Source organism: Tamandua tetradactyla, chromosome 7 (genome assembly GCF_023851605.1).
Source record: "Tamandua tetradactyla isolate mTamTet1 chromosome 7, mTamTet1.pri, whole genome shotgun sequence".
Classification (NCBI taxonomy): domain Eukaryota; kingdom Metazoa; phylum Chordata; class Mammalia; order Pilosa; family Myrmecophagidae; genus Tamandua; species Tamandua tetradactyla.
The window spans coordinates 108,219,870-108,247,784 of NC_135333.1; the positions used below are offsets into that span (position 1 = coordinate 108,219,870).

A 27,915-nucleotide genomic window follows, 5' to 3' on the forward strand; every position below is an offset into this window, starting at 1 on the left:
CAAGATAAAATATACTCTAAATGAAGGCAAGAAAGGAGAGAAAGAGAAGCTTTCTCTTTCTCTTTCAAGAGCAAAAAATAGAAAACCACACAATGACATTATATACTTAAATACAAAAATTAATTGTATTACTTTTAAATTATAAATAGATTAAATGCTCTAGTTAAAGAGCAAATAATGTTAAAATGGATAAAAAGCAAAACAAAATATAATCTGACTATATGTTGTTATCATGAATGCAGAGGAATGAATGCAACAAAGAAAGCTGGTGCAATTACATTATTATCAGACAAAATTGACTTTTAGGCAAGAAGTATTATTAGTGATAAAGAGAATCACCTACTAATGAGAAAGGTTCAATTCACCAGGAAGATGTGAAACTTAAAAACTTTAAATTACATTTAACAACATAGTCCCATAATTTATGAAGCCAAAATTATCAGAACTGCAAGGATAGATAAACAAATTCACACAGTGGAAGATTATAGTAATCCTTTCTTAGTAATTTGTAAAATAAGTAGGCAAACTCTCTTAGAAGATACAAACAACATTTTATAAATTTGTCCTAATGGCTATATTTAAGCTTTGCCCCAACAAAATGCAAACTACATTTTCATTCATTATACATACATATAGATATATTATACATGAATATATATATATATAACCTGTCTATTAAGCAAGTCTCAATAAATTTCAAAAGGCTGAAATCAAACAGGAAGAATTGTTTTTACTGCAATAGAATTAATCTATTATTTAATAACAAAAAAGATAACTAGCAAATCCCCATCTTTGGAAATTAAGAAATATTCATTTAATAATATAAGCACACTGAATGAAGCTGAATGCAAGTATGGTTGAGGGGGAAGGACTGGGGGCACATATGAAACCAGAAGAAAAGTAGAGGATAAAGACTGAGATGGTATAACTTAGGAATGCCTAGAGTGGACAGTGAAGGTGATTAAATGTACAAATATAAAAATGTTTTTGCCTGAGGGAGAAAAAATGAATGTTAACATGATAAGGTATTGAAAATGGGCTGGTATATTGGAAAAAGTGCAATCAATGCAAGCTAGGTCTATAGTCAACAGTAACATTGTAATATGCTTCCACTGAATGTAACAAAGGCATTATGCCAAAATTAAACGTCAAAAGCAGGAGGCATGGGGGAGGGGGAGGGATTCTTTGAAGGAGAAAAGGAAATGTCTTCATATAGATGGTGGTGAAAGCATGTGTATTTACTTAGGTTGGATTGTATGATGCGTGAATAAAATTGTTTAAAAATGAACAGAGAAAGGGTGCAAGGGTAGTTCAGTGGTTAGAATGCCTGCCTTTCATGTGCGAGACCAGGGTTCAATTCCTGGACCATGCACCCACCCCCCCAAAAAAAAGAACAGAGAGAAACAAGCGCTAGAAAAAATATGGAGAAGGAGATGTACTTGTTCACTGTTAGTAGGGAAACTGAGAGGTGCAGTCTCTCCGGAGGGCAGTGTGATGGTTCCACAGGAGGCTACAGGTAGGGTTGCCATATGATCCTGCAAGCCACTAAGTATAACCTGGAGGAACTGAGAGTGGGAACATGAATGGGCATTTGCATACCGGTGTTTGGTGCTTCACAATGGATGGAGATGGCCGAAGGGTACAATGACTGAGGATGTGGAAACTGTGGTGTATACATACAATGGACTACTGACTGGCTGCAGAATGAAGTTGTGAGGCATGCAACTAGGTGAACAAACCTTAAGGATAGTATATTGAATGAAATGTCAGAAATAAAAAGACAAATATTATCATGCTTCAACCATATGGACTAACTATAATAAACAAATTCAGAGAACTGAACTCAAGAGCCTGGGTTATTAGGTTGGGGCCTGTCATTGTCAGGTTCATGTGTCATCTTGGCCAGGTGGTGGTGCCTGGTTGTCTGGTCGGGCAAGCGGTGGCCTATCTGTTGCTATGAGGACATTTCATGGACTTAAATCATGACCATGTTGGCTGCATCCACAGCTGATTGCATCTGTAATCAACTAAGGGGAGTCTCTTCTGCAATGAGTAATGCTTAATCTAATCACCAGAAGGTTTTTAAGGAGGATTCAGAAGAGACAATCACTCTTCCTGCTTAGCCAGGGACCCTCTCCTGTGGAGTTCATCCAGACCCTTCATCAGAGCTTTCAGCTTCACAGCCTGCCCTATGGATTTTGGACTCTTTCATTCCCATGGTTGTCAAGCCAGCCTCTTCTGAGAGTTCGTTGAGTTGCCAGTTCATCAGAGTTGCTAGCTTGCAGCCTGCCCTACAGACCTTGGACTCTACATTTCCATGGTTACATGAGACACTTCTATAAAGTTTATGTCTACAATATCCCCTGCTGATTTTGTTTCTCTGGAGAACCTTAGCTAATACAGGGCCTATTATAAAGGGTCCTATATTGTAAACTATTACAGCAGTCACATATATTTTCTGAAATATTGAGCTATTTGTGTATAACCTGGGGACTGGGGAGAAAGGAGGAAATATTCAAATTTGGAGAATTCTTAATATTCTTGCAAGCAGTGGGGTCAACCAATTCAATAGGCTGAGCCTTCGATCTTGGGGTTTGCCCCTGTATTAGTTTGATAATGCTGCCAGAAAGCAATATACCAGAAATGGAATGGTTTTTAAAAAGGCAATTTAATAAGTTACAAGTTTACAGTTCTAGTGCTGAGAAAATGTTCAAACTAAGGCACCAACAAGAGGTTACCTTCATCTAAGAAAGACTGATGCTGTCTGGAATTCCTCTGTTAGCTTGGAAGGCACATATCTGGAATCTGTATGTCTCTTGCTCCTGGGCTTAGTGCCTTCAGCCCCTGTTTCTTGTGGTTTCTCACTTGTTGTCTGTGGGCTTTTACTTAGCTCCTCCAGAACACAACTCTGGGTTCTGGCTTGCTTAGTCTTTCATGGGAAGACCCCGGACAATGTCTGCTGGGATCTACATTGCCAAACATCTGGGTCTTATGTTGGTTCTGTCAGCTCAGAAGCACCTGTTCTCCAAGCATCTGTATCTGATCTGAGTTTTTGTTAAAATATTTCTCCTTTTAAAGGACGTCAGTAAATTAATCAAGGCCCATCTCAAATGGGTCAGGTCATATCTCCATCTGATCAAAAGGTCACACCCACATGGGGTGCCTCACATCACCAATCTAATCAAATGTTTCTGCCCTACAGAGTTGAATCAGGATGAAAAGAAATGGCTTTCTGCACAAGATTGGATCCTTTTAATGAGCGCACAGGCAGACGAGTAAAGAAAAAAGGATTAAAAACAAATAAATAATAGGAGGAGATAAAGGGTAAAAATTGGTGTTCTAGTTGCTAGCTGCCGGAATGCAATATACCACAAACAGAATGGCTTTTAAAAAGGGAAATTTAATAAGTTGCTAGTTTACAGTTCTAAGGCCAAGAAAATGTCCCAATTAAAACAAGTCTATAGAAATGTCCAATCTAAGGCATCCAGGGAAAGATATCTTGGATCAAGATGGCTGATAAAGTTCAGAGTTTCTCTCTCAAGTGGAAGGGCACATGGTGAACACAGTCAGAGTTTCTCTCTTGGCTTCCAGTTTCATGAAGCTTCCTGGAAGGCATTTTCCTTCTTCATCTCCAAAGGTTGCTGGCTCATGGACTCTCTGCTTTGTGGTGCTGCAGCATTCTTTGCTCTCTCCAAATTTCTTTCATTCTCCAAAATGTTTCCTCTTTTATAGGACTCCAGAAAATTATCAAGACCCACCCAAATGGGTGGAGACATGTCATCACCTAATCCAGTTTAACAACCACTCTTGATTAAATCACATCTCCAGGGAGATGATCTGATTATAGTTTCAAACATACAGATTGAATAGGGATTATTCTGCCCTTATGAAATGGGGTTTAGATTAAAACATGGCTTTTCCAGGGGACATACATCCTTTCAAACCAGCACAATTGGGTAGATTGAAATATTGTGGGTCAGTGAGAGGGAGGAGTAAGGTTTGGGATATAAGAGCTCTCTCTTTTTTTTCCTGGAGTGGTGCAAATGTTCTCAAAATGATCATCATGAAGAATACACAACTATGTGATGATATTAAGAACCATCGATTGTATAATATGGTTGAACTGTGTGTGTATGGATAGTTCTCAATAAAAATATAGATCTATAAAAAGAAATATTCATCTATTCAACAAATATTTAATGTGTGTCCACTATGAGCCAGGTGCTGTTCTAAACACTTGGAAATACATCAGAGAATAATTAAATCAATAATTTAAATGTCTGACAATACCAAGTGTTAAAGAAGATGTGGAGTAATGGGAATTCTTACCCTGCTGGTGGAATGTAAATTACTGAAAGCAATTTGATATTCTCTAGTAAAGGTGTAGATAAGCATACCCTATGATTTGGCAAGGGTATACATGTTAGTAAAATTTACAAATAATTTTAGTAAAATTATAAATTTATTATAGATGTTAGCAAAACTTGTGCATACGTGTACCCTGAGATATGTACTAGAATATTCATAGCTACATTGACAATAATAGCTTAAATATGAACACAGTTGAATGCCACAATAGACTGCTTATAAATACATTGCAGTACATTTATTCAATGGAATGCTGTAGAATAGTAAAAATGAACAAATGACAAGTGTGCCAACAACTATTCTTTTAGGAATATAATGTGCAAAATGTGCAAGACACACAAAACCTAAATTCAGTATGATTCCATACAAAGTTTAAAAAACAGGCAAAATGACACTATTATTTAAGTATGTATGAATATGTGATAAACTGTAAAGAAAAGCAAGGAAATTATTACCCTGAAAATCAAGCAGGACACTTGTGGGTGGAGGAAGAGGCTTGCAATATTCTGTTTCTTGACCTGGTTAGTGATTATACAGGTATTTAGCTGCTCATGTTTATTTATTTTTATACATTTGTGTTTTATTTCACAATTAATAGATGTACAAAGAAAAGAAAAGAAAAAAAGAGGTTGGAAAGGCATTCCATGCAGAGAGAACGTCATGAATAAAGGTATGGAGGCAGGAAACTGTGTGCTGGATATATGGAAACTATAGCTGCTTTGTGCAACTGGAGGCAGAAAAGTGCTGGGAATAAAAAACAAAACCAAGGCTGGAGATTAAGGAAAGCCATTGGAACAGTTTTAAGATGGGGTGTGGACAGGTTCAAATCTTAAATTTAGATTGATTTTTCTGGTTGCTGTGAAGGGAGAGGATGTTGTGAGGAGAGGGGAGGGAAGTAGAGAGTAAAGATTGGAAGAGAATAACTGACATTATTATAATTTTCCAGGCAGGAGATAAGGAAGCTGGAAATGAGGAGGAATGGGGAGGAAGAAATGGATAAAGGAAGCATTCTTCCTGTTTTGAAAAACATACTGTTCTAGTTTGCTAGCTGCCGGAATGCAACACACCAGAGACGGATTGGCTTTTAATAAAAGGGGATTAATTTTGTTAGTTCTTCAGAGGAAAGGCAGCTAACTTTCCACTGAAGTTTTTCTAACATGGAAGGCACAGGATGGTCTCTGCTGGTCTTCTCTCCAGGCCCCTGGGTTCCAACAACTTTCCCCGGGGTGACTTCTTTCTGCATCTCCAAAGGCCTGGGCTGAGCTGCAAGTGCTGAGATGAGGAATGCCGAGCTGCTTAGGCTGTGCTACCTTAGGTTCTCTCATTTAAGCACCGGCTAATTAAGTCAAACGTCACTCATAGCAGCAGACATGCCTCCTAGCCAACTGCAGATGTAATTAGCAACAGATGAGGTTCACTTACCATTGGCTTATGTCCGCAGCAACAAAACTAGGTATGCTCACCTGGCCAAGTTGACAACCGAATCTAACTAACACACATACGATCACTTCAGAATTCTTTCAGCCTTTGGCTTGTGATTAAAACGTGGGCAGTAGGATTGTCAAATTATCACAGAGATGGCCTCAGGGGTAATAGAATCATTTCTTCCTAAACTAAACTCAGTCAAGTAAGACTCTCTTCAGTTTCCAAGGCCTCCTGAAAGGGAGTTTCCAGGTTCTTCTGTCACATATCCAATCACTCCCAAGATGTCAGTCTAGAAATCCTACCTAAATGCCTTGTTCTCCTTCTTGCCTTAGTAAAATCAGAATGCTGTTCACCACCCTCTATGCTAGAGTTTGTTCCAAGGTCAGAAATCCACTGAGAACTTTCTTTCTAGTGTTTTCTTCTCTCTTACATCAGTATTGACAATCCCCTTTCTTTCCATAGACCTGAGAACTCAACTTATAGCCTTGCATCATCTCTCTGTTTGTCTCTTGAAACTTTCTCCAAAATCACTCTTCTATCAAAACAACTTCCCCCAAAACACTCATAAAAATCCACAAATACAAAACAGAGAGGCCTTATGTCCCACAATCCACATAGCAATTTAAACATCAGCAACTTTAATATTCTAATAATGTGAAATTGTGGACGGCTTATTATCTATCATGCCCAGAGGTAACTTAGATGGTACTCAGAGTTCTGCCTAGGAGCAAAAAGCCACTAATGGTAAGAGGGAAGTGATGTTTAATAATATAAGAAATAACTGGAAGCGTGTATGTGATATGGTGATGGATAGGCTAGGAAAGAAGACTGGATATGTGACTTGGGATCACACTCTGGGGGAGGATCTAGTTTTAGTTTAATCCTTTGGATCTGGGCAATAAGCATTGAGGTTCACATTAAGTTGCTCTCTGCTTCTCAGAGACCCAGACAACATTGTGGACAACATCAAAGCTTTATTGAAACTGTCCTCCTTAGGTTGTTTACCATACCATCACTAACCTCAATTTCTGGAATAAATATTGTTTTTCTGATCCATGTATGATGTTTAGTTTTAAGTTAGTTTTGCTACCCAGGAAAGACTGATCTTTTATATCATTTTTTATATCATTTTATATCATATTTGATAAGGGCCAAGAGTTTTTTGTTTGTTGTTGTTTTTGTGCTGTGAGTGTCGGTTTTTTGTTTCATAACAGAAGTAGGGAAGGGCAAAAGCAAGGAACAGACAGACCTCAATTTTATTATAAAAAGGACACTGGACTAATGTACCCTAAATTACTACAGTCTACCAGTTTAGGAATGCAAAAGGAAGAAGAACAGGAGTTTTAAAGCATCATAACCTCTCTATTCATAACATCCCCTGACAGCTGACAATCTCACAGAGAGTAAGATTGTACTTATAGGGTACTTACTTTGAGGCTGTCTTCAGAAGAATTAGAGTATAAATCAGGACTTCTCCTTAACAAACAGTGTGGGGATACAGACAGCATTATTCCATTCTCAAATAACATCAAGGGTTGAGAGGAACATGCAGTCTGCTACCTTGAGTTCTGAATAAACTTGGCCTTAATATCTTTGAGACTTTTGAAGGGGATAGTGAAGGGATATGCAGTTGCAGGGAGGGCTAGGTTGGGGGAGTGAGGACATAATGGGCTGCTCTCATTTCAAGGTTGCAAGCACTTTTCTGTTCTGCAAGAGGTGGCGTTTTCAATTTCTCTCTACAGTAAGTATTCCTTTGTTCAAGGAAAACCACTAAATATGCCATTTTATTGTGTGAATATGAGTTATAGATCACCATAGTAGATGGCTGAAACCAAAGAAACTAAACTCCGCTTTAAACTAAGGCAGAGTTGAAGCTCTGCAGATTACATGTCCTTAAGGGAGGTGTTGCTTTTTCTAGGCATGGATTTGGACATCATTCATTCATTCATTCATCTATTCAACGAATATTTATTGAGCACTCACCATGTGTCAGGCACTACTCTAAGTGCTGGAGATGTGGCAGTGAACAAAAACAACTCCTGTTCTACGGACCTTACTTTCTAGTTAGGGGCAAAAGACAAAAATAAATGAGCAAATAAAAATATAGTATAATGTTCTAGCTTGCTAGCTGCCAGAATACAATACACCAGGAATAGAATGGCTTTTTAAAGGAGGAATTTATTTATTTTACATGGGCAGGCACCGGGAATCGAACCCGGGTCCTCAGGCTTGGCAGGCAAGCATTCTTACCTGCTGGGCCACTGTGGCCTGCCCTTTAAAAGGGGGAATTTAATAAGTTGCTAGTTTACAGTTCTAAGGCTGAGAAAATGTCCCAATTTAAACAAGTCTATAGAAATGTCTAATCAAAGGCATCTATGGAAAGATACTTTGGTTCAAGAAGGCTGCTGAAGTTCAGGGTTTCTCTCTCTCAAGTGAGAAGGCACATGGCAAACAGGGTCAGGGTTTCTCTCTCATCTGGAAAGGCATGTGGCAAACATGGCATCATCTGCTAGCTTTCTCTCCTGGCTTCCTTTCATGAAGCTCCCCAGGAAGCGTTTTCCTTCTTCATTTCTAAAGGTCACTGACTAGTGGGCTCTCTGCTTCTCACAGCTATGTTGTTCTGCTCTCACAGAAACTCTGAATCTCTCTCATTCTCCAAAATCTTTCCTCTTTTATACAGGATTCCAGTAAACTAATCAAGACCCACCTGAATGGGTGGAGACACGTCTCCACCTAATCCAGTTTAACAACCACTCTTGATTGGGTTACATCTCCAGGGAGATGATCTAATTATAGTTTCAACCATACAGTACTGAATAGGGATTAGAAGAAATGGCTGCCTTTACAAAATGGGATTAGGATTAAAACACAGCTTTTCTAGGGTACATACATCCTTTCAAACCAGCACAATAACATATATTGATAACTGCCATGGAAAAGAATAAAGCAAAGAAAAGGGATTAGAGAGTTCTGGGGTGAAAGGAGTGGGGGCTGCTATTTTATATAGGTGATGGTCAAGGCTGATTTCACTGGCAAGGCCATGTTTGATCTGAAGTAGGGAAAAGAGTTGTGTACATTCTAGGGGAGAGTGTTGTAGCATGTGCACAGACTGAAGGGAGAGGGACCACAAGGAGGTCAGGGTGTGACTGGAGTGAGAAAGGCTTAGAGTTAGAGAAGTGGCCCAGGATAGGTTGGAGAGGACCAGATCTGGCAGATCAGGTAGAGCTTCTTTTTTTTCTTTTTAATTTTTTAAAATTGTATAATATAGTATTTATACAAATCAATGAAAGAATAAAGCAATAGTTTTCAAAGCACTCTTCAACAAGTAATTAAAGGACAGATCCAAGAGTTTTTTAAGGGCTACCATACCATCACTTCAGATTTTTCCTTCTAGCTGTTTCATAATATAAGGGGCTAGAAGGAATTCATATATATTGTCATCACAAGTGACTTTCTTTTTTTTTGGTGAAAAATAACATATATACAGAAAAACAATAAATTTCAAAGCACAGCACAACAATTAGTTGGAAAACAGATTTCAGGATTTGGTATGAGTTACAATTCCACAATTTTAGGTTTTCACTTCTAGCTGCTCTAAGATACTGGAGACTAAAAATAAATATCAATGTAATGATTCAGCAATCATATTCATTTGTTAAACCCTTTATTCTCTGTATAGGTAGAACTTCCTTTGAGAGGGAGGTAATGGAAGGATTTCTGGCAGGATCTTGGTGCCTTAAGAACAAACCAAAAACCCAGGCATTGTGCCTATAAACTGTGAACCTGAGGTTGAGCCAGAAGACGGGGCTGTTTTCATGAGAGACTTCTTAAAAAGGTGCTTCAAGGTCTGGGTGAAGTTGGGAAAAGTGTCCATTTCCTCACTTCTACTTAACGCCCAGAACTGCTGCGGTATTTGGAAGACATGGATGACATTTTGGGGACTCTGTCCATCATACTACCATGAGCACTGTGCATTTGTGGGATAAAATTGGAGTGTACCCTTGCAGGGGCTGCTAAACTGCAGCTGACCCTTGAGGTACCATACCCCATAGCAAAAGAGAGTGCTAGAAACCACTTTTGATAGTATTATAGGACTTCTGAGAGGGATGGGAAGAACATAACTAGATATAATGGACAGAGTGACACCTACAAAATTTTGTATGCACTGTCTGTGATGGTAGACCGCCACGGACTTATTCAAGATATGACAGGTGAGATGTGACCCTGGAGGTTTGCATAAGTCAGCATTGAGGGATACTAAATTTCTAAAATTTATTTTCATGGAAGGAAAGTCTGTGGGAATGCCACATTCTCTACCTTCTCTAGATGAGGGCATAATTTTCCTTTAAACAGGACTGATGTTCTACAAGCAAAATTGCCTATGGCATAAGGAATTGTAGATGTCTGTCGATGGCACAGCATTATCCTGAGGAGGATTCTAACTTGTGGTCAAACTGTGCCCTGAGCATTTCCAGAATGGTAGCTTCCTAGGGGCAGAAAATATATGGAGAGATTGGAAAGTGGGTGAGGCAGTGCACAGGAGGTCATCAGAAGCTTCAGAGCTGCCAGTGCCTCTGTGGCTATAGCCAACTACCCAGCTTGCTTTGACTGGAATTGCTTATGTGAGAGTGGTGTGGGATAAATGATTGAATATGCACTGAAAGAGGAAAAAATGTCCGTGCAAGTGTTGCTATAAGAGAAGCTGTAACCGTGGGCAGTACAGAGAGGGGAGAGAGAATGGACACCGACAAAGCAGGTTCAATTGGAATAAGGGATCACTTTCAGTGGAAATTCAGCCTGCCTGAGAAGTTGGACAGAGCCTTGGAGTTCTTGCTCTGGTAAAGTTAAAAGTGGAAGAGAAAGAAGGCAATGGTATGTATGTGTGTGTGTGTGTGTGTGTTCGTGGGGGTGGGGTGGGGGTGATTGTAGTGGTTTAAGGTCATGAACAAGCCATTGAAAGTCCAGCTCAGGCTTTAAGTAAGGAGTGGATATGTGGCTCACCTCATGGCCATGTCTGTCACTAAAATCTCTTGAGGACATGGATAGTTGAGCTCCTTCCCAGTCAACGGTTCACAAGGGCCAGAATCCTTGAAAAATTCGATGCTTGTTACTCTGGGTAAGTGGGGAGATGAGCAAAGCAGGTCGGCCATAACACCAGGCAAATTATCCTCTGGTACCGAGAAAACCTAGTCTAAGTGATAGACAAAACCCATAATACGAGTATTCTCATCCTCTCAGTATCTCTGGCCCTCTGAGACACCTGTCATTGACAGCTGGGGTACCTCGAATCTGTGCAGGTCAGGGAAATGAGGGACAGAATCAAAGGAACTGAAACAAACGTGGACTGATCTACATTGGATAGGCAAGGAGTCTCTTCCTATAGAAGACAGAAGGAATACATCCAGAAGTGAGAGAAGCAGAAAAGAGAGAGAGAGTGAGGGCCAGGCTTGTGAGAAAGTTTGGGGGTATCTGGGGAGAAAGGAGAAAGACTAATGGTAACAGTTATGCTATTACGTGTGCAATAAAGGGAGAAGGAGGGAAGAGAAGTTTAAGATGGTTTACTCTGTGCTAAGAATATAAGTAAATCCCTTTAGAATTTTCCCAGAGACTTTAATAAAAATTTCAATTGCTTTTTAATTATTTTTGGCTAGTGTATGTATTTCTTTTGAATGCAATACCATACTGAGATGGGTCACAGGCACTTCAGCTTCTTAAAAGTTACGTTTGGGGAGTTATTGTTGGGGATTTGGAAACTAAAGTGCAGTAGTCAGCTGTATCTTGACTTAGATCATTGTCCTAGACCCGAGTCAAGCAAGTATCTTCATCATGACTGTTACATTAATAGTGCAAAAGATACCCAGCTATATAGAGACTGAGATAAACTAGATGCCAGATAGAATAAATAACAGAGACTATTCGGAATCCAAATTTAAGGGAGAATATGATGTTGGATCTGGGTGCACCTGATAGGAGATCTATATGTGTAACAGCATGGGGTCTCTTCTCGTCATGAGCTGATGAGACTAGGATGAGGGGATAGCAAGACTAAGATAAGAGAAAAGCAGGAAGCAGAAGCAGAACATGACGGGGGAGGGGGGATTTTTTTCTCTCGCGATGTGACATTCCTTCTGAATACTTCAGTGGGATGCCAGGATGCCCATCCTGCTTCCTTTTGTTTGGAAATGGATCCATTCAACAAACCTAGGACATTGGCATCCAGAGAAACCAGCCCTGTAATTCAGCCATCTGACTGAGGCTCTGCTCTGCTGTGCAATTTTTTGGAGACTAGATTCTACTCCTATTTTCCCAACATATTTTCACTCAGAATTCCTGAAATGATCTGGTTTTGTATCTGTCACATCAATCATCTCCTTCTTTTATTTACAAATCTTGCTACTGGTCCATTCCCAGTTCCCACCTACCCTTGGCTTTCGAATGTCTGACCTGGAACTTGATTGGATCATCGACACCCCTTCATCTCTGCACCTGTTTCCCATTTTCTTTCTTGCTTCTCCAATAATTTCCCTCTCCTCTAGGCTCAAGCCTGCTGTATTCTCAGCAGGCTTCATGGCCACTGCCTCTAGACAGCATGATGTAATCTTATGCTAAAGCCTTGACATATCTGGTATCCTCAACAATAGTGGAAAAAAGCCTTGTATGATGGCATAACCCAGCTCTGACTCTGAGGAGGCTATGTTTAATGTAGGGTTAGTGGATTGATAAAATAGGAGGCCCTCTTATGAGGACAGGGCCATTACTTGTAGGTAGCTGTAGGCCAAGAGATGTGCAGTAACAGATGCAGGCAAAAAGCCTGGAAGTCATGCCAGCCTTTTTTGGCTGGAGTATAGCTCTCTTAGGAAGATTGAGCAGGAGGCTGATTCCATAAGCTCTGCAAACAAACTTGCTATAATATGACCAGAAATGTACGCTGTACAAGCTTAGCTGCTTTTATGTGCCTTGTCTTTACAATTTTTTGTAAAGTCTATTTGTAAATATCAGCCCACTTCAGGTGTGTTTAGGGAAACCAAGAAAAAGCATTACTGTCCTCTCCTGAGCCAGTGCTTTCGGAATACTCTGTGGAAGGTAGCAGGGATAAGCAAGGTGAGAGTGATTCAACTTTGTGAAATGAAGGAAGAGTAGATAGGAAGGAAGGAAAGAAGGGAGGGAGGCATGGAGGGAGGAAGGAAGGAGCAAGCGAATAGTATTGAATCATTAGTTTTAGAAAATACTGTGGGTTTTTTTTGTTTTTTGTTTTTGCTCATTTATTGGGAAGAGGATCAAATTTCTAATGGCTGTGTACTATTGTATTATGTCAGCAATGCCTTAGATTATTTAAACATTGTGCTGTTGGACATTTAGGATATTTCCAATTTATATTTTTTAATAGCCGTAAGACAGGCAAAGGCCAAACAGTTTTTTAGTGCCCTAAGTTTCTGGGCACCAGCTTCCTCGTCATCATTAGAGCACCCAACCAAAGTAACCCCAAGGCAACACATTTGCTTTCACTGAACAACTGTACAAAAAACATTCACCCATAGCTAGCACTTCTCCATATTGAAGTGATAGTTTGTTTTTTCCCACATGTATTTGTTCTTAGGAACTTCATTTTCGGTTTCTAACCACTTGGCTTCTCTGACTTAGTAGAGACATTATTTACTAGCATGCTGCTGCTCAGGTGCTCACTGCTTCCCAATCTTGTGTCTTCTGTAAACATACTAAATCAAATTTTTCTTCCTCCACCTCAACTCTCACTCTCCCCCTCAAGTAGTGTCACAAAAGTTGGGACATTCAGTGTATGTCATGGGCACTGGGGAAGGGGGGGATATTACCCTCACACCTGGTCCCCCCCCCATCATCCCTCTACACTTTACCGTTTCACCTGTGAGCAGGTGTAGTATTATTCAGAGTTGGAAATAATGTTATGGATTATCCACAGATCGGGAAAACGTGGATCAGGAACCCACATATTCAGGAAACTGATTAAGCCAAGATCTCTGAATTAATAGTGGCAGAACCATACCCTGAATTCAGGTCTCAAAAAAAATCCACTACTTGTTGAGAGTTCTGAATGAGGGAATGGGGGACAGAGTGATTGTTGTTAAAGTACTCATTCAACGAATCTACTGAGCATTAATTTACTATGTGCCAGGGATTATTTTAGGTGTTGGGGATTAAGTGAATGAGGTGAAAAACAAAAACAAAAACAAAAACCTCTGCTTTTAGGAGCTTTCATTCAAAGTGTGAGTGCTTTGCCTCACTATCCTGGAAAACCCCACAGTGACCTAGATAGGAGCGAGTGGGTCTCCAACGGAGGAAATCCCACCCTTTCTCAGTTTTGTGCTTACTACAGTGAAATAGGCTGATTTTCTGCAGAAACTTCCGTAGTGCCCTCTTCCTGCCCCTGCACAGCTATGGCCTGCCGGGACCCACCGCAGAGCGCCGCCGCGCACCAGTTCAAGTCTGGGATTATTAGCGTAGGTCTTTCTACCCTCCGCTTCCCTGCAAACGGCTGGAGGACAGAAAAGTAGGACTTGGGTCTAGCGCCATTCCTTTGACAAAGGAATACCGACTGGTGAGAAGCATTCTGAGGCAGTCGCGCTCAGTGTCTAATACCCTACCTGGGGGAGGGATGATCTCTCCTGGGCTTGGCGTGTACGCAGCAAACTGCTCCCTCCTGCTTCCTATAGAACGTCGCAGCCACATGCTCTCTCTACCCTGAGGCCACTGCAGCATCCCCTCCCCTCCCGCCCCACCTGCTAGCTTAGACGAGGGAGCCCCACTGCAGCTTCCCAACCGTCCTCTCCTTTTCTTCTCCACTTCCTGGTTGCCATGGAGACAGACGTCATTTACGTGCCGTGCGTCGCCTTGGAAACAGAGGAGCATTCGCGGCGCGGCCGGGAGACCCACCTCTGCCGCTCCAGCCACACTCGCGGGCGCTGCCGGTTAATGGCGCGGGGGAGTCCCGAGGCGGACCCGCTGCTGGCCTCGGCCTTGACCCAGGCGCTCGTGGCGCTCGAAAGGCGTTGCCGGCACGGGCGCAGTCCAGGATAAGCAGGGCAGGGTGCTTCCGTCCCGGGGACAGTCCGAGAGTCGCCGGCCCTGGGACCCTCGCCGGGCGCGCGTCCCGCCGCCTCTGCCCTGCCTCTCCAGGTCCTGCCCGCGCCCTCCTCCCAGGACTCGTCTCCTCAAGTCGGCTCCTGCCCCTCTGGAGAGCCTGCTCTTCCCTGGGCTCCTCTCGCCCCCCCGGGGACCCCACCCCTCCCCGCCCCTTGCCCCACTCCGAGACCGGGCCGCCACCGCCCGCTTGTGCCATTCAATGGAGGAAGGTCTGCTGGAGATTATGACCAAGGACGGCGGCGACATGCCGGCGCCCCTGGAGGTGTCCACCGTGCCGGCCGTGGGGGACGTGATCTCTGGGGAGTACAACAGCGGCATGAAGGAACTGATGGAGCACCTGAAGGCCCAGCTGCAGGCCCTGTTTGAGGACGTGAGGGCCATGCGGGGGGCCCTGGACGAGCAGGCCTCGCATATCCAGGTGCTCTCGGACGACGTGTGCGCCAACCAACGGGCCATCGTCTCCATGTGCCAGATTATGACCACCGCGCCCCGCCAGGGCGGCCTGGGCGTGGTCGGCGGCAAAGGGAGCTTCTCGGGCACCCCCCAAGAGCCGGAGATCCCTTCTCCTGGGACGGGAGACAGTGGCTTACCGGGTCGTGATCCCGAGGATCAGGAGGACGACGATGAGGAAGAGGAGAAGGAGGTGCCCACCAGTTCCGCCACACCCACCAGTCACTGTGAGCGCCCCAAGAGCCCCTGTGCTGGCCTTCTTGCGGGGGACGGACCACTTGTGGATCCCCTTGATCTGCCCGACATTACCCTCCTGCAGCTGGAGGGTGAGGCCTCTCTGTAAGGAGACTCCGCATGGGCACTACCTTCCCCGGCTGGCTTTGGGTTTCCCGGTGCATGACGTGAGGGGATTGAACAGCGCGGTGCAGCATGCTTCTGACGGCTGCTCTTGTTGGTCAGACTGAGAGACTCCCCTGAGGAAGGATTTGTAGGGTGAAGACTTTGGGAGCATCAAGAATTCTTTCTGCCCAATAAGAGAGACTTTGTAAACCGCGGAAAGGTGAGGTTCAGGGAGAAGAAGCGGCCCCATCTCTGGACTACCATCCATCCCCTACCCTACCCTTGTCCCCTCCCCAGCCAACTGGAGAACTCCTAAATTATGTAAATAAAATTCTGCTTTTTCTATTCTGAAAAAGGACTTATCTAGGACTCTGGCAAATAATCTTTAAAGTTTTACCTAGGAATTAAGGAATTGGGGTATTCTGTTCTGGAAACAGGAAATTTACCTTTCTGCTGAAACCCAAGATATTCAGTGCTCTGCAGAAACCTCTCCCCCTCACAAATCTCTGCGCCTGATGATTGGTAAAGAAAGCTTGAGGAGGGAACTGCAGCCCTAGGAATCTGGGTGAATGGGGTTCCAAGGGCGCTTGGGCTGGGAGGAGCTGGCTATGTATGTGCATGAAGACATAATAGCTCAACTTCTAGGATTTTTGCATGGATCCTGCCTTGTCACTGACTTCATCTGGGATTGCTTTTCCACTCACTGGGGCTTAGAGAACAAAGAGCCCGGTTCACAGGCAGAGACTCGGGATGCTCAGCAACAGCCCAGCTTTAGGGGACGTTTGAGGGACTCTTGGGGGCTGCAGTCAAAAGCTGGTCTCACTTCTGGCTATTCCTGCTTAACTTTAGCTCCTTTTCCAGACAAAATGTCCTTGCCCACTGCCTCTTGGTGTTGCCTCCATGATGTCTTGTGTGCTTTGTGTGTCCACTTGTATAGTAGTGTGTGAGCCCTGAGGGGCAGGGCTTTTGGCTCTGATGTTAGGTTGAGGAGGCTGCAGACCCTTCTGGAGCTCTATGCTATCATGGCGCTTCCCCCTTTGCTCTCCTCCCCACCCACCCCCAACCAGGGCATGGAGCATGTGGCTGTCCTGAGGATCCTTAACTGATGTGCCTCCCTCATGCCTCCTCAAGTGGTGACTTGTGTGCTCTTCTCCCTCCTTTGTGTATTCCTTCTCAATGCTTTCCTTGGTGTGAACTTAATAAAGAGGTGTCATCTCCCCTCCTTGCTGACTGGTATCAGGGGGATATCAGGGTGAGGCTTCTGGGCCCTGGATTCTGGAAGGAACTCTGCCTTCTTTCTCCCTGCCTCCAGTTTTGAGGAATTGACCGACTCTGGTCGGGACCGACACTGACAGCTTTGCCGGCTTTACTTTCTTTCCTGGACCCTAACCACCAATTGGACTAAGGAAGGAGGGAGTATGTGTTGAGACTCCTAAACTAAATTGGGTTTTTAGTAGCCCGAACTCTAGATGTGCTAGAGATGTCTTTTCAGTGAAGTAACTGGTCCCTGGGAGATGATTTCCAAGCCTGGGTCCTGGAATGGCAGGCATAACACCTGTTTCATGGAAGGGCTAGAGAGGGGATATTGTTTGGGAGGGTTTACCTGGGATTGTTGAGAGGTAGCGACACACAAAGGAGAAACCACAGTAACTGCCACAGGCGTCTACTGAAGAATGCCGGTAAGGGGTTCCCCAGGGAACCTAGACTGACATCAGCTCTAGTCAGCTCCTTTGAGCAATGGAAATTTCTGGAGGTTACCCTGGAACGAAATTCCCATGGCTGCATATGTGTGTGTGCTAGTGCTGCTGGTTGCTGAGGGAGGTGGAAACAGCACTGGAGTTGCCAATCTAGCCTTAAACCTCAGTTCCAGGACTGAAGCAATCACTTAATACTTAGTTTCTGCATCTGTAAAATGGGAATAAAAAGTTGTTGGGGAGGATTAAATAAGACCTCTAAGAAGTCTTTTGCAAATGTTAGTTTCATTACAGTTCTCTTGGGGATGGGTGGGATGGTGGCCAGCTCATTTGTGAAAACAAAACTACCCAGAAGTTCTTGTTTTATATAATTGTTCCCTATCTAAAGTATCCTTATCCTTCAGAATAGATTTAAGGAAAGGAAGATGGTGAGATTCCCTACAGACAAAGGCCTTTTTGTCATACATGTTTAAGCAGCTAGGGGTCAAAAAGGTCTTTGCACATATAGGATGAACAGAGGAAGCCTTGAATTATGCAGTGATTGGGGAACCAGTGCTGGGTGCCCTAGAGAGGGCAGCTAAAGTATGTAAGAGGGGAAGTGTCCTTGAGGACCGGGAAATAGGTTCCTGCTGTAACAGTTCCAACATTCAGCACTAATAATGACAATGATAGTTATCATTTATTGAGGACTTACTGTGAGCCAATTTTGTCTCTTGATATCCCTATGATGTAGGCATTATTACTATTTCCAAGTCTTAGAGTCTGTTTCTTGTTCAAGGTCACACAGCTGGTACTTGACAGATGCAGGACTTAAACCTTGGTTTGCCTGACTTAAAGGGCCCTTGATCGAAATCACCCTGCTTAAGTGCTCTATTATTTGGATCTTCTGAGAGGATTCCTTATTTCTCCAATCTGGAGTACAAACAGTCCTGAAAAGACAAGAAAATGTGATTCAGGTTTTGGTTAGTGTAGCTTCTGAGTCTAGTGGGTGATAATGCAAAAATGGCACCAAGAAAATGGCCTTATGGACCTGCTCCTTGAGAGTATTTCCTGACACAACACCATCCTTGTACATCTTTCCTAGTCTCTGTAGCTCAGATTGTTGGAGTCTGACATGAATCCCAAGGGTTGCCTTTTCTGTAGAAAAGTCTAGTTAAGCCTTTTAACTCTTGACTCCATTTCAGTTCCCCTTCCTAAGCCCTCTATGGCATCAGTCCTTTAGCCAGGGGCCTCCTAAAGGTTATCTAGCTATTCTCCCCAAGTTTAGTAGATAAAAATCTCCCCCGAGAAAGCGAATTTTCAGCTTTCTTCAGTAACCTGTACTAGCATCTCACAGGTATCCAGCACAGGTTGGTCTCCCACCTCTTCCTTCTTCCTTGTTCCTCACTCTCCTTTTCTGTTTCTCCTTTGGAATGCTCCTGATGAGTTAGTGGAATTGCTAATGTGGCATTTCAGGGGGCCACACTTCCTTGAAATTGAATGCAAAATCTTGTAAGTATGTGCATTCTCTAGAGAGAAGGGCCATTCTTTTCACTTGATTCTTAAAAGGGTTTATAATACCCCCAAAAGACTCTTGAAGCTAAAGGGCAATAAGCATTTTTATCTTGAAAAAATACCAAAGAAAAAAATGACAGTGCCTGAATCTGGGACTCCTGGCATTTTTATCTCTTGGGGCCTCCTAAGTATTTTCCACAGTAAATTGAAATCTTCACATAAATCTGATTACTAACTACTTATTCAACCAATCCAAGTAACACTGACACCTATTATATGCTAAGACTCCTGCCTACCACTACTTCCAAGTTTGTTAGCCCCTGGGAATTTGCTAGAGCAGTGCTGGTATATGGAAGTGAGGAGATGACCCTACCGTAACTTTGTGCTGCTTGGTACAAAGCATCTGGACTCAAGAACACTGTGTGCCCAGCATCTCATAGTCACTCAGAACAACACTTTCAGGTCCTGGCCTTCTCATCTCTCACCTGTCTAAGGATTCAGCTCTTAATCTCAAAATGAAAATACAACTTCAGAGAAATAAGATACAACTTTAGCCTAATAAAACTCAAATCTGCTCTTAGAAAAAAAGTTGTTTTTCTAAAGGGTACAAATTGGCCTCTAACAGAAACAAGCAATTTTATAAATGATCTTAATATCACCACCGATAATGGTCTCTGCTTGATATGTTTAATGAAATGTATCATCTGGACATTTTACCAGCACTGAGGAACAGTTCTTTCCCAAATATATTTAAGTCTATATTTCTCGCAAGAGAGAAAACTGCTTGCGTTTTGGGAAAGCCAGCTTTCATAAGCATCTTTCCCCATCTGTGTTCTTGGGAATAGACATTTGGCCAGGATACCTTGCTATGGTAAGAAACGATATGGAAGGACAAAAGGAGGATTTTTGATTCTTATATTTTTTTCCACTTCTGGATTATCCCCAGAAGGTGGATTTCCCCAGAAAAAACAGCCCTTCTGCTTGAAAGCACAGTGCTTGTAGGACTTGTGCTCTGTAAATAATGTTGTGATGGTGCCACCTGGTGAACAATGGGATCATTACAAGGGGACTCTCAATGTGAATTTATGGCTTTATATTCAACAAGCACCACCAAATGTTTACTGAAGACCTGGCTCACTGCCAGATGGTGGGGTGATAGAGAGAGAGGGAAACTGAATAAATAGAATGAATTTGAGAAGAATACAAAAATGACTGCAATAAACTCCTAATTGGTCTCCCCAGGATCTCCCTCATCTATAATCCTGGTTTAGGAAGATTACTCTCCCTAAACCAGAGCTCGGAACATTCGTTCTCCTCAGAAACCTGCATCATATCCTCAATACTTCTTGAATTAAATATAAAATCTGGTGGACAGGGGAGAGTGGAGCCAAGGTCCTCCCTAGTATGGCCCTGACATACTTTTTTCCCCATGTACTTCATTTTCCTGTTAGATTTTCTAGCCATATCACCAGTTTGAAGCCCATATCATTCAAATTGAGCTGGTAATGATTCCCAAAGGCATTTTAGGGCTTTTAATCCTTTGATGAGTGTTCTGGGTGAGTCCCCCATTGGCCCTTGATTCCATTTCTCTTAGTCTTTTCCCCAAGGGCATGAGATACAAATCTCCTTTCTAGAAAAGGAACTTCTGCCACTTCAGTCACCTGCACCAGCTTCTCATGAGGTGTCCAGTAAAGCTGCCCTTTCTTCCTTACCACTTTTCCCGTTCTTATGCTCCCTATGAATGGGCAATCCTTAAAATTGATATGCAATTTTTTTGTGTTTATGAGTGTGTGCCTTTCTTTTTATTTTATTGTAAACAACAAACATACAAACATTCTTTCTTTTTTTTTTTTTTTGGGCTTCTCTGCACATTTTTTATTGAGACAAAATTCACATAACATGAACTTGACCATTTTAACCAATAGATTCAATTAAGTTGAGCACGTTTGCAATATAGTAATTTCCAGAGCAATTTCATAACTCCACAACGAAACTTCATACCCATAAAAAGACTCACTGTCCATTCCTTACTCCTTTCAACCTGTGTCACCCATTAATCTTTTTTCTGTCTCTATTGATTTACATATTCTGGATATTGCAGGTAAATGGAATCCTTAAAAAATATCTGACCTTTTTTTTTCATGGGCAGGCACTGGGCATACAAACATTCTTGACATACAAACATTCTATACATGGTGTACAATCAATGGCTTATAATATCATCACATAGTTGTGTGTTAATCACCATGATGATTTTTTTTTTTTGAACATCTGCATCTCTCCAGCAAAAGAAATAAAAAAGAAAAAAGAGAGACATGCCTACTGGATCACAGCTCTACAGTTTCAGTTACTTGCCTCTAGCCACTTTAATACACCATAAACTAAAAAGGGGATATCTATATAATGCATAAGAATAATCTCCAGAATAACCTCTCGACTCTGTTTGAAATCTCTCAGGCACTGACACTTTATTTTGTCTCATTACTCTCTTCCCCCTTTTGATCGAGAAGGTTTTCTCAGTGTCTTGGTACCAAGTCCCAGCTCATCCCAGGATTTCTGTTCCATGTTGCTATGTGCCTTTGTTTATAGGAACAGAGTTCAAAACTTTCATAAAATTCTTAAAGAGGTCTGTAAATCCAAAAGATTAACAAAATATGGCAACTACAGTCAAAATATGATCCCCTTCATAGAGTCATTGAAGACATAATTAGTTAAGATGAGGCCAAACTGGATTAGGGTGGGTCCTAATCCAATATGACTGGTGTCCTTATTGGAACAGGGAAATTTAGACACAGAGACACAGACCCAGGGGAAAATGCCACATGATGTGGAGAGTGACATTGGAGTGCTTGTTACAGGACAAAGAATGCCAAGGATTGTTGGCAAATTACAAGAAGTCAGGTGGAGGCAAGAAAAGATTTTCTCTCTTATAGTTTCCAGAAAACCTTGATTTTTGACTTCTAGCCTCCAGAACCATGAGACAATAAATTACTGCTGTCTTAAAAAAAAAAAAAATCCTTTTCCCGAGAAATGCCCCCATCTTCCTGCATTTGATTCTTGTTCATTCTGTTTACTCTTTCTACTCCATCCCATCTCTGTCAGTTGCAATCCTGCTAGTTCAGACCCTACTCAAATACTACTATTTCATGGAGCCTTTCCTCTCTTCCTTTTTAAACTTCCATTTTTTTTTGTTTCTCTTTTTAGAACAATTGCTCTCTTTTGCCTTATTTCTATTAATCTTTTTGTGTTTGTGTTATTCTCCCTCCCAGATCACAAGTATCTGGAGAGCTGGAACTGCTTTCTCATTGTTATAATCTCTGAACTATCTACCTTAATTTTTTACTTTAAGGCACCATTAATTGTGTGGTATTTTGTGTGCTATTTTAGAAATCACTAAGATATAAAAAGTACTGTCCATTAAACTGTCACTATGCTTTATCACCTAGATTTTTAACTTTTATTCTTATTTAGAGCACTCTTTTTAGATTTATTGGGAAACAAATTTTTTTTACCATGTCACTACTGTACACACAAATATAATTGGAAGTCATTACAATATTCCTATAATTTCTTCACACTGAGTCTGACACTTCTGAATCACTTTTTGACTCAGAGTCAAAATGCCCTATATTTCTATGTAGTGTTACTCTCTGGGCCATTTAATGTGTTTGTGTAGAAGTATTTCTTAAAAAGAGTGCTCCCTTATTGTCTCTGGAAATTTCTTCTAAACTACAATACCTATTCTTCAAGTTTTAATACTGGCAGTTTTTTTTTTTTTTTTATCTTACCAGCAGAAATTCAGGGAAGGTGTTTGTTCAGACAACAATCAGGACTAATATTCCTTCAAATGAATCTTTAAATGGATGACTGACTTAAACATCAGGTTTGTAGATTTACATTCATGCCCATCTAGAATAACTACTATATTCAGGCATATGTAGGCAATAACAACCACTTCATAACTGCTGGCTGGCCAACAGTAATTGTAGACTGCCATGGATTTTTAAAACACATCCTGTTTCAGAGACATTAACATGAAAAACAAATACTATATCTGGAATCACTGAAATAGGTAGTAAGGGATCTTTATAATAATAGGCAGAAAATCAATTTCTATTTGAATCTGAAATATTTAAATGTATATTTTCAGGTTTGGGAGTTGGGATTTAAACCAACTTTAATCAGCTCTTTAAGAGACATGGGAAGTCCCTTCAGACATCTGGGTTATATATACAATGACATGATTGTGTCATTTCAAATGACATTTTCAAAGATTCCAAGAGATGATGATCTATATATTTTTATTCACAGCTCTAAAATCCTGTAGTTGCTCATTTAAATATTTCATGAGTGGAAATCTACAATCCATCCTTATGGGAGAAAAGAAGGTTCTCAGAGTATGGGTTGTGTGGCATTAGCAGACACTCTCTAAAATGTCTACCACAGCTAACGAATGACTAAATAACATGAAACCCAGTTTTTTCTAACTCCAAGCCAGTTCCAGAAGTGTCTTATGGTGGATGAAAGGTAAATTCCTATTATAAATAGTACTTTTTAGCTCTCTCCTGCATTCCTTATTTCTTCCTATCACCTAGGCTTGAAATGTGAGATTTCCAGTCGGTAGTTTTAATTTAAAATTACTCAGTCAGTAATTTTAATAATTAGTCATGTATACCATCTCTTATGTATCCCTTTCTATTTCTCTACCTGGCAACAAAGTCTAACCTATATTACTTGGGTTACTACAAGACAGGGAGCAACCAAGTTATAAATTTTTTTTTAAGTTAAAAATTCATTTTAACTTAAAACAAACAAACCCTATAAAGCATTTCCCATAGAAAGGTTATGGGCTATGTAAATATTTATATCCATTGCTCAGTAATTCCACTCCCTAAGTCAGGAAAAGCTTTATGCACAAAGATAATCATTGCGATACTATGCAGAATGATCATCCACTATATGAAATATTCTATGGCTATTAAATACTATATAATGCTACACAGTAACATGGGGGAATGCTTATAATTTGAAATAAATGTTGAATATTTTATTTATTGAATCAGCCCTGTGCTAGGTATAAATGCACTTTGCTAGGGAATAAAATGTACTGAAACAATGTTTTGAAGTATTAACCCATGTGCTTTTCCCTTCTGCTCACCTGGAATCCCTTCATATGTACTTGGTGTTTCACCAAGCCACACCATCTTAGCTATCCATGAATTACTCACTGGAAACATAGGCAAAAGTAACTTGACTGGACAAAGTGAGAAATAGAAAGAGATAAGATACAAGTTTGCAGAATGAATTTCTCTGCTTCTAGGGACTAGATTAAAATTCTCCTAAGGCTGCAGAAGGAAGTCAGGAGGAGGTACAAAACATTCAGGAGAGCATAAGGAAAAGTCCTGCCCCTGACTATGGGGCCAGATGAAATCAGTTTGAAACCTTACAGTGATTTGGGTTAATAGTAGAACATACCATCCCTATTACATCAAGATGAATCAATCTCTGTCCCTTTTATGGGGAGAAAAATAAGAAGAAAATTATAATATAATAGATCAAAGGATTAAGTGCTATGGTAGAAGAAAGTTCTAGATGCTAAGTGAGAAAATAAGACGGTAGCTCATTCTACTTGGAAAGTAGGGAGCATGTCAAGGGAAGACTCCCAGAGGTGGCATCTGAACTAATATAATCCATGAAGAGTGTTTACCACAGTGACTGGCACCTAATCAGTGTTCCATAAATGTTATCTATTAACCACCACCATCGTCTGTATCATCTTCAGCTGCGTTGCAAAGGCAGGGGAAGGAGGAGAAGGGCATCCCAGTAGAGAGGTCAGTGTGTGCAAAGGCACAGAAGAATGTGTGCCTTTGGAGAATATTAAAAACTAAGCATGGCTGCAGCGCAGAATTTGGGATCAGTTGTTGGGGTGAGAGACCAGAAGCCAGAGAGGATCTGGGGCCACATCTCAAAGGGCTTTGAATGCCAAACACAGGTGGCTATATTTCATCAATAAGCTGTTAAGGAGCCTTTGGATGGTGGTAAGCCTGGAAGTAATCATCATCATATTGGGCTTTAGACGTATCATTCTGGCTGCCATATAACTACAGACTCTCATGCTGATACTATATTTTTTCCTTGTGCTGTGTGCATGTATAGGAGGCAATAGAATGTATCAGTCTCTGGAGAACTGCTTCCTCCTTTTCCCCACTTTTCTGCCACATCCCATAATATGGAATTATATGCCTTCTCAGAAAGAAAAAAGATCAATATTTATAGACTGTTTACTATGTATTGTTGTAGGCACTTTGCTTGCATTAACTCAGTTCTCTCAGCAAGCCTACAAGGTGAGTCCTTCTATCCAGGTCTTCCCTAGAAAGGTTCAGGCCCAGAGCAACTCATGAGAAGATCACCCAAGATGTCAGCATCTTTCATTGGCCTTGGGATATTACTAAAGATAGAAATTACAAAACTGAATTTAAAAAAATTTTTAATTTAAAAAAAAGAATTTTAAAAAAGTAAAGAGGATTAATGTGCCCAATTGCTCAATGAAGGATGAGGCCTGCTACTCTCAGCCTCACTTTACAGATGAGGAAACTGAGGTACAAAGTTTTGGGAAGAAAGCTCATCCCCTTCTTTCCATCTTTCAATTGCCTGTTGCCCATGTGATTGGTGAATTATGACAGTTTGACATCTGCTGATTCTAATTTTTCTACTGAGTATACTTAACATGCACATGGGGACTTATTTGACTCAGTGCTCCAGGGGGATATTAGATGGGCCACTTTGCTCCATGTAACTGTTGATACATATTTGACCTCAGATTCAGTTCTCCCTCAATGCAGCCCAAAGCTTTCGACTTGAGGGGAAGAACTAGGAAGCTTACTCTAGCCTTACTTCCAAGCCACATTTATCAATTCATTATAACTAATAAAGCTGATATTTTGTTCTCATTTGAGTCCTGTGTCTGACAGCTGGTTCAGAACTCACAGGGAGAAGAACTATAGTCAGTACCAGAAACCCTCAACAGGCCAGAAAATGGAGTCTTTTTTCCTCTACCTACACTTCCCTCTCACTCCCACTGCAAGCCCAGCCCTAAACAATACAAAACTAAACATCCTCCTTGAACATAATAAGGTCTGGCTTTATTTATTTTTGAAAATACAAACTGTCATCAAGTCTTCATGCTGTGAAGGTTATACCAACAGGAACAGAATTAGAGATGTACCAGAAAGGGCACTGCAAGCCTCCTTAACACTTGCCAAAACAGCAGCTGCCCCTCCTGGGCTGGAGGAGAGTCCATCAGTGTCCTGCAGAGTAGCAGAAGACCCCGGAACAGAGATGGTTCACCCCTACGGAAGGACTTGCTTTTCTTACCCATTATAATGGCACAATGCCTGATAGACAGTAAATGTTCTAAAGATGCTTTTAAAGTTGAATTAGTCCCAGGAAAAGGTGAGTAATTAGTACCTGGTATAAGAGCAAGTGAAAGCATCCCAGCAGCAATATTTTCTAGGAACTGACTGCTGAGTCTCCCTGTTCATTGTGCTTGTAGGCTCTCTTTCCTCCTAAAGGCTTTCCAAAAGACAGTGAGAGAGTAAAAACAAAAAGAAGAGACTTTGAACAGACAAACCAGCAATACGTGGAGGTGATCAAGATACCATGGTGAGGAGCATAGGGCACAGGGTGCGGAGGTGGGATTTTAATTTAACTTTCGTGAGAAGCCACTTTTCGGGATTGGGGCAGGGTGGGGAGTGGAGAGACGTAGGGAAAGAAGAGGTTATTAAACCATCAATGCCAAGGTGAGAGAAGACTTTGGTAGCTTCATGCTACCAAAGGTTTTATTTAACGCCTCCTAATCTGCCAGGTACTGTGCTAAGCATAAAAAGATGATTCATAGTTCAATAGGGAAGAAAGAAAAAAACGTAAATTAATTCTAAAACAAGAAAGTATAGGGCGAGGAAAACAGGTTCAACAGAGAAAGGTCCTATGAACCCAAAAAAAGGGGGAGGGTTCAAAGAAAGCTTCCGGAGTGGGTAACTGGAAAGGGGACGTAAAGCAGCCCAAAGGACGCTGCGGCTGTTTAGAGGAGGGAAAAGGTGCCCAACAATTATGCAGTTCGCTAAAAGGGAGACTATCTTCTGGAAAGAACTAGGATACAGATCCGCGAGCCAGCTGGGCGGTAGGGGGACTCGATGTCATTGGCAGAGACCTCCACTCAGGCCCGCCTCTAGCTGTGCTCCGCCCATCCCATCCCCCGCCAAAGGGACGCAGCATTGCAACAATTCCACGGCGCACAGAGGACATTCCCGGCCCCAAACTCCGCATCTCCAGCAGAGACCTGCGGCAAAGACGCACTGGTTTCCTAAAATAGACAGTTTCCTAGACGTCACCAGGTTGGCGCAACCCCGCGCAGGCTGTGAAGGGCGAGGCGCTGGGTTGGTTGCTATGGCAGTGATCAGAGGGGCTGAGGGAAAGTTGATTGGCCGCGAGCGCGTAGCGCGGACCACGTTCAGTCCCCTCAGTCGTAGTGGCGTCAGGGGCCCCACAGCCTCCTGGGTAGTTTGAGGGTGGCGGCCCGAACCCGAGCGAGGTTGAGCTGGGAATAGGGGTATAATTCCTGGGTTTCCTTCCCGTATTTTATGCCCCTCGTAACCCTATAGCCTTGTTGATGTCCTCCGGCGATAGGTGGTTTTGGACAGGGAAATGAGCGGGGACTGGGAAGGGACGCGCACTTTCAGGATGACTTCTGGTCAGTGGGATTTCCTGGACCCAGAGGGCTCCGCGTGTGCCTGCCGGGGTAGAGTCTGCGACGGGAAGACGCGGCAGTGCTGGCGGCTCTTGGTCGAGTGCCCCTGGCGTTAGTTTCTGTCTAGCCGCCGGGACTCCAGAGAGCTGGACCTCGGTGGGGAAAGTGCATGCTCTTGAGATGGCGGTTCTAGGTCACTCAGCCGGGGATCTCAGCGTGCATTTCCGGCTCTTCCGCCCCACTCACCGCTGGGTTATCCGCGCTGAACGCGCCATTCCTGCG

The 27,915-nt window shown here is 42.2% G+C and overlaps 2 protein-coding genes and 2 long non-coding RNA genes across 11 annotated transcripts in view; 2 read left to right on the plus strand and 2 right to left on the minus strand.

Annotated features, from left to right (window-relative positions):
- ASB8 (ankyrin repeat and SOCS box containing 8) overlaps positions 1-15,718 on the minus strand; it is a 76,851-nt gene extending 61,133 nt beyond the window's left edge. For 5 of the 7 annotated variants that reach the window (XR_013179683.1, XR_013179682.1, XM_077170698.1 and 2 more), the window contains exon 1: positions 14,412-14,540. Coding sequence is in view for 2 of the 7 variants with exons in the window: in XM_077170698.1 (XP_077026813.1) it covers positions 14,412-14,526 (115 nt within the window). In the remaining 5 variants the exon portion in view is untranslated. Of the gene's footprint in view, positions 1-12,237; positions 12,385-14,411; positions 14,541-15,500 lie in introns of those variants that run through there. The other 2 variants (XM_077170702.1, XM_077170703.1) reach the window with 2 other exon arrangements.
- LOC143691752 (uncharacterized) overlaps positions 12,517-27,915 on the plus strand; it is a 54,229-nt gene continuing 38,830 nt past the window's right edge. Inside the window, exons 1-2 of the long non-coding RNA XR_013179686.1 lie at positions 12,517-12,894; positions 26,440-26,549. This is a non-coding gene — a long non-coding RNA (uncharacterized LOC143691752). The remainder of the gene's footprint in view (positions 12,895-26,439; positions 26,550-27,915) is intronic.
- On the plus strand, positions 14,695-16,921 carry CCDC184 (coiled-coil domain containing 184). The gene has a single exon (XM_077170704.1). It carries the CDS (start codon positions 15,110-15,112, stop codon positions 15,701-15,703), a length of 594 nt encoding a protein of 197 aa, XP_077026819.1. The 5' UTR covers positions 14,695-15,109; the 3' UTR covers positions 15,704-16,921.
- On the minus strand, positions 25,932-27,342 carry LOC143691751 (uncharacterized). 2 transcript variants are annotated; one of them, XR_013179684.1, is made up of 3 exons: positions 27,226-27,342; positions 26,355-26,459; positions 25,932-26,194 (listed from the first exon to the last, which is right to left on the minus strand). It is a non-coding gene; the product is annotated as an uncharacterized LOC143691751 (long non-coding RNA). The 2 variants fall into 2 exon arrangements; XR_013179685.1 differs by having other exon boundaries at positions 25,932-26,236.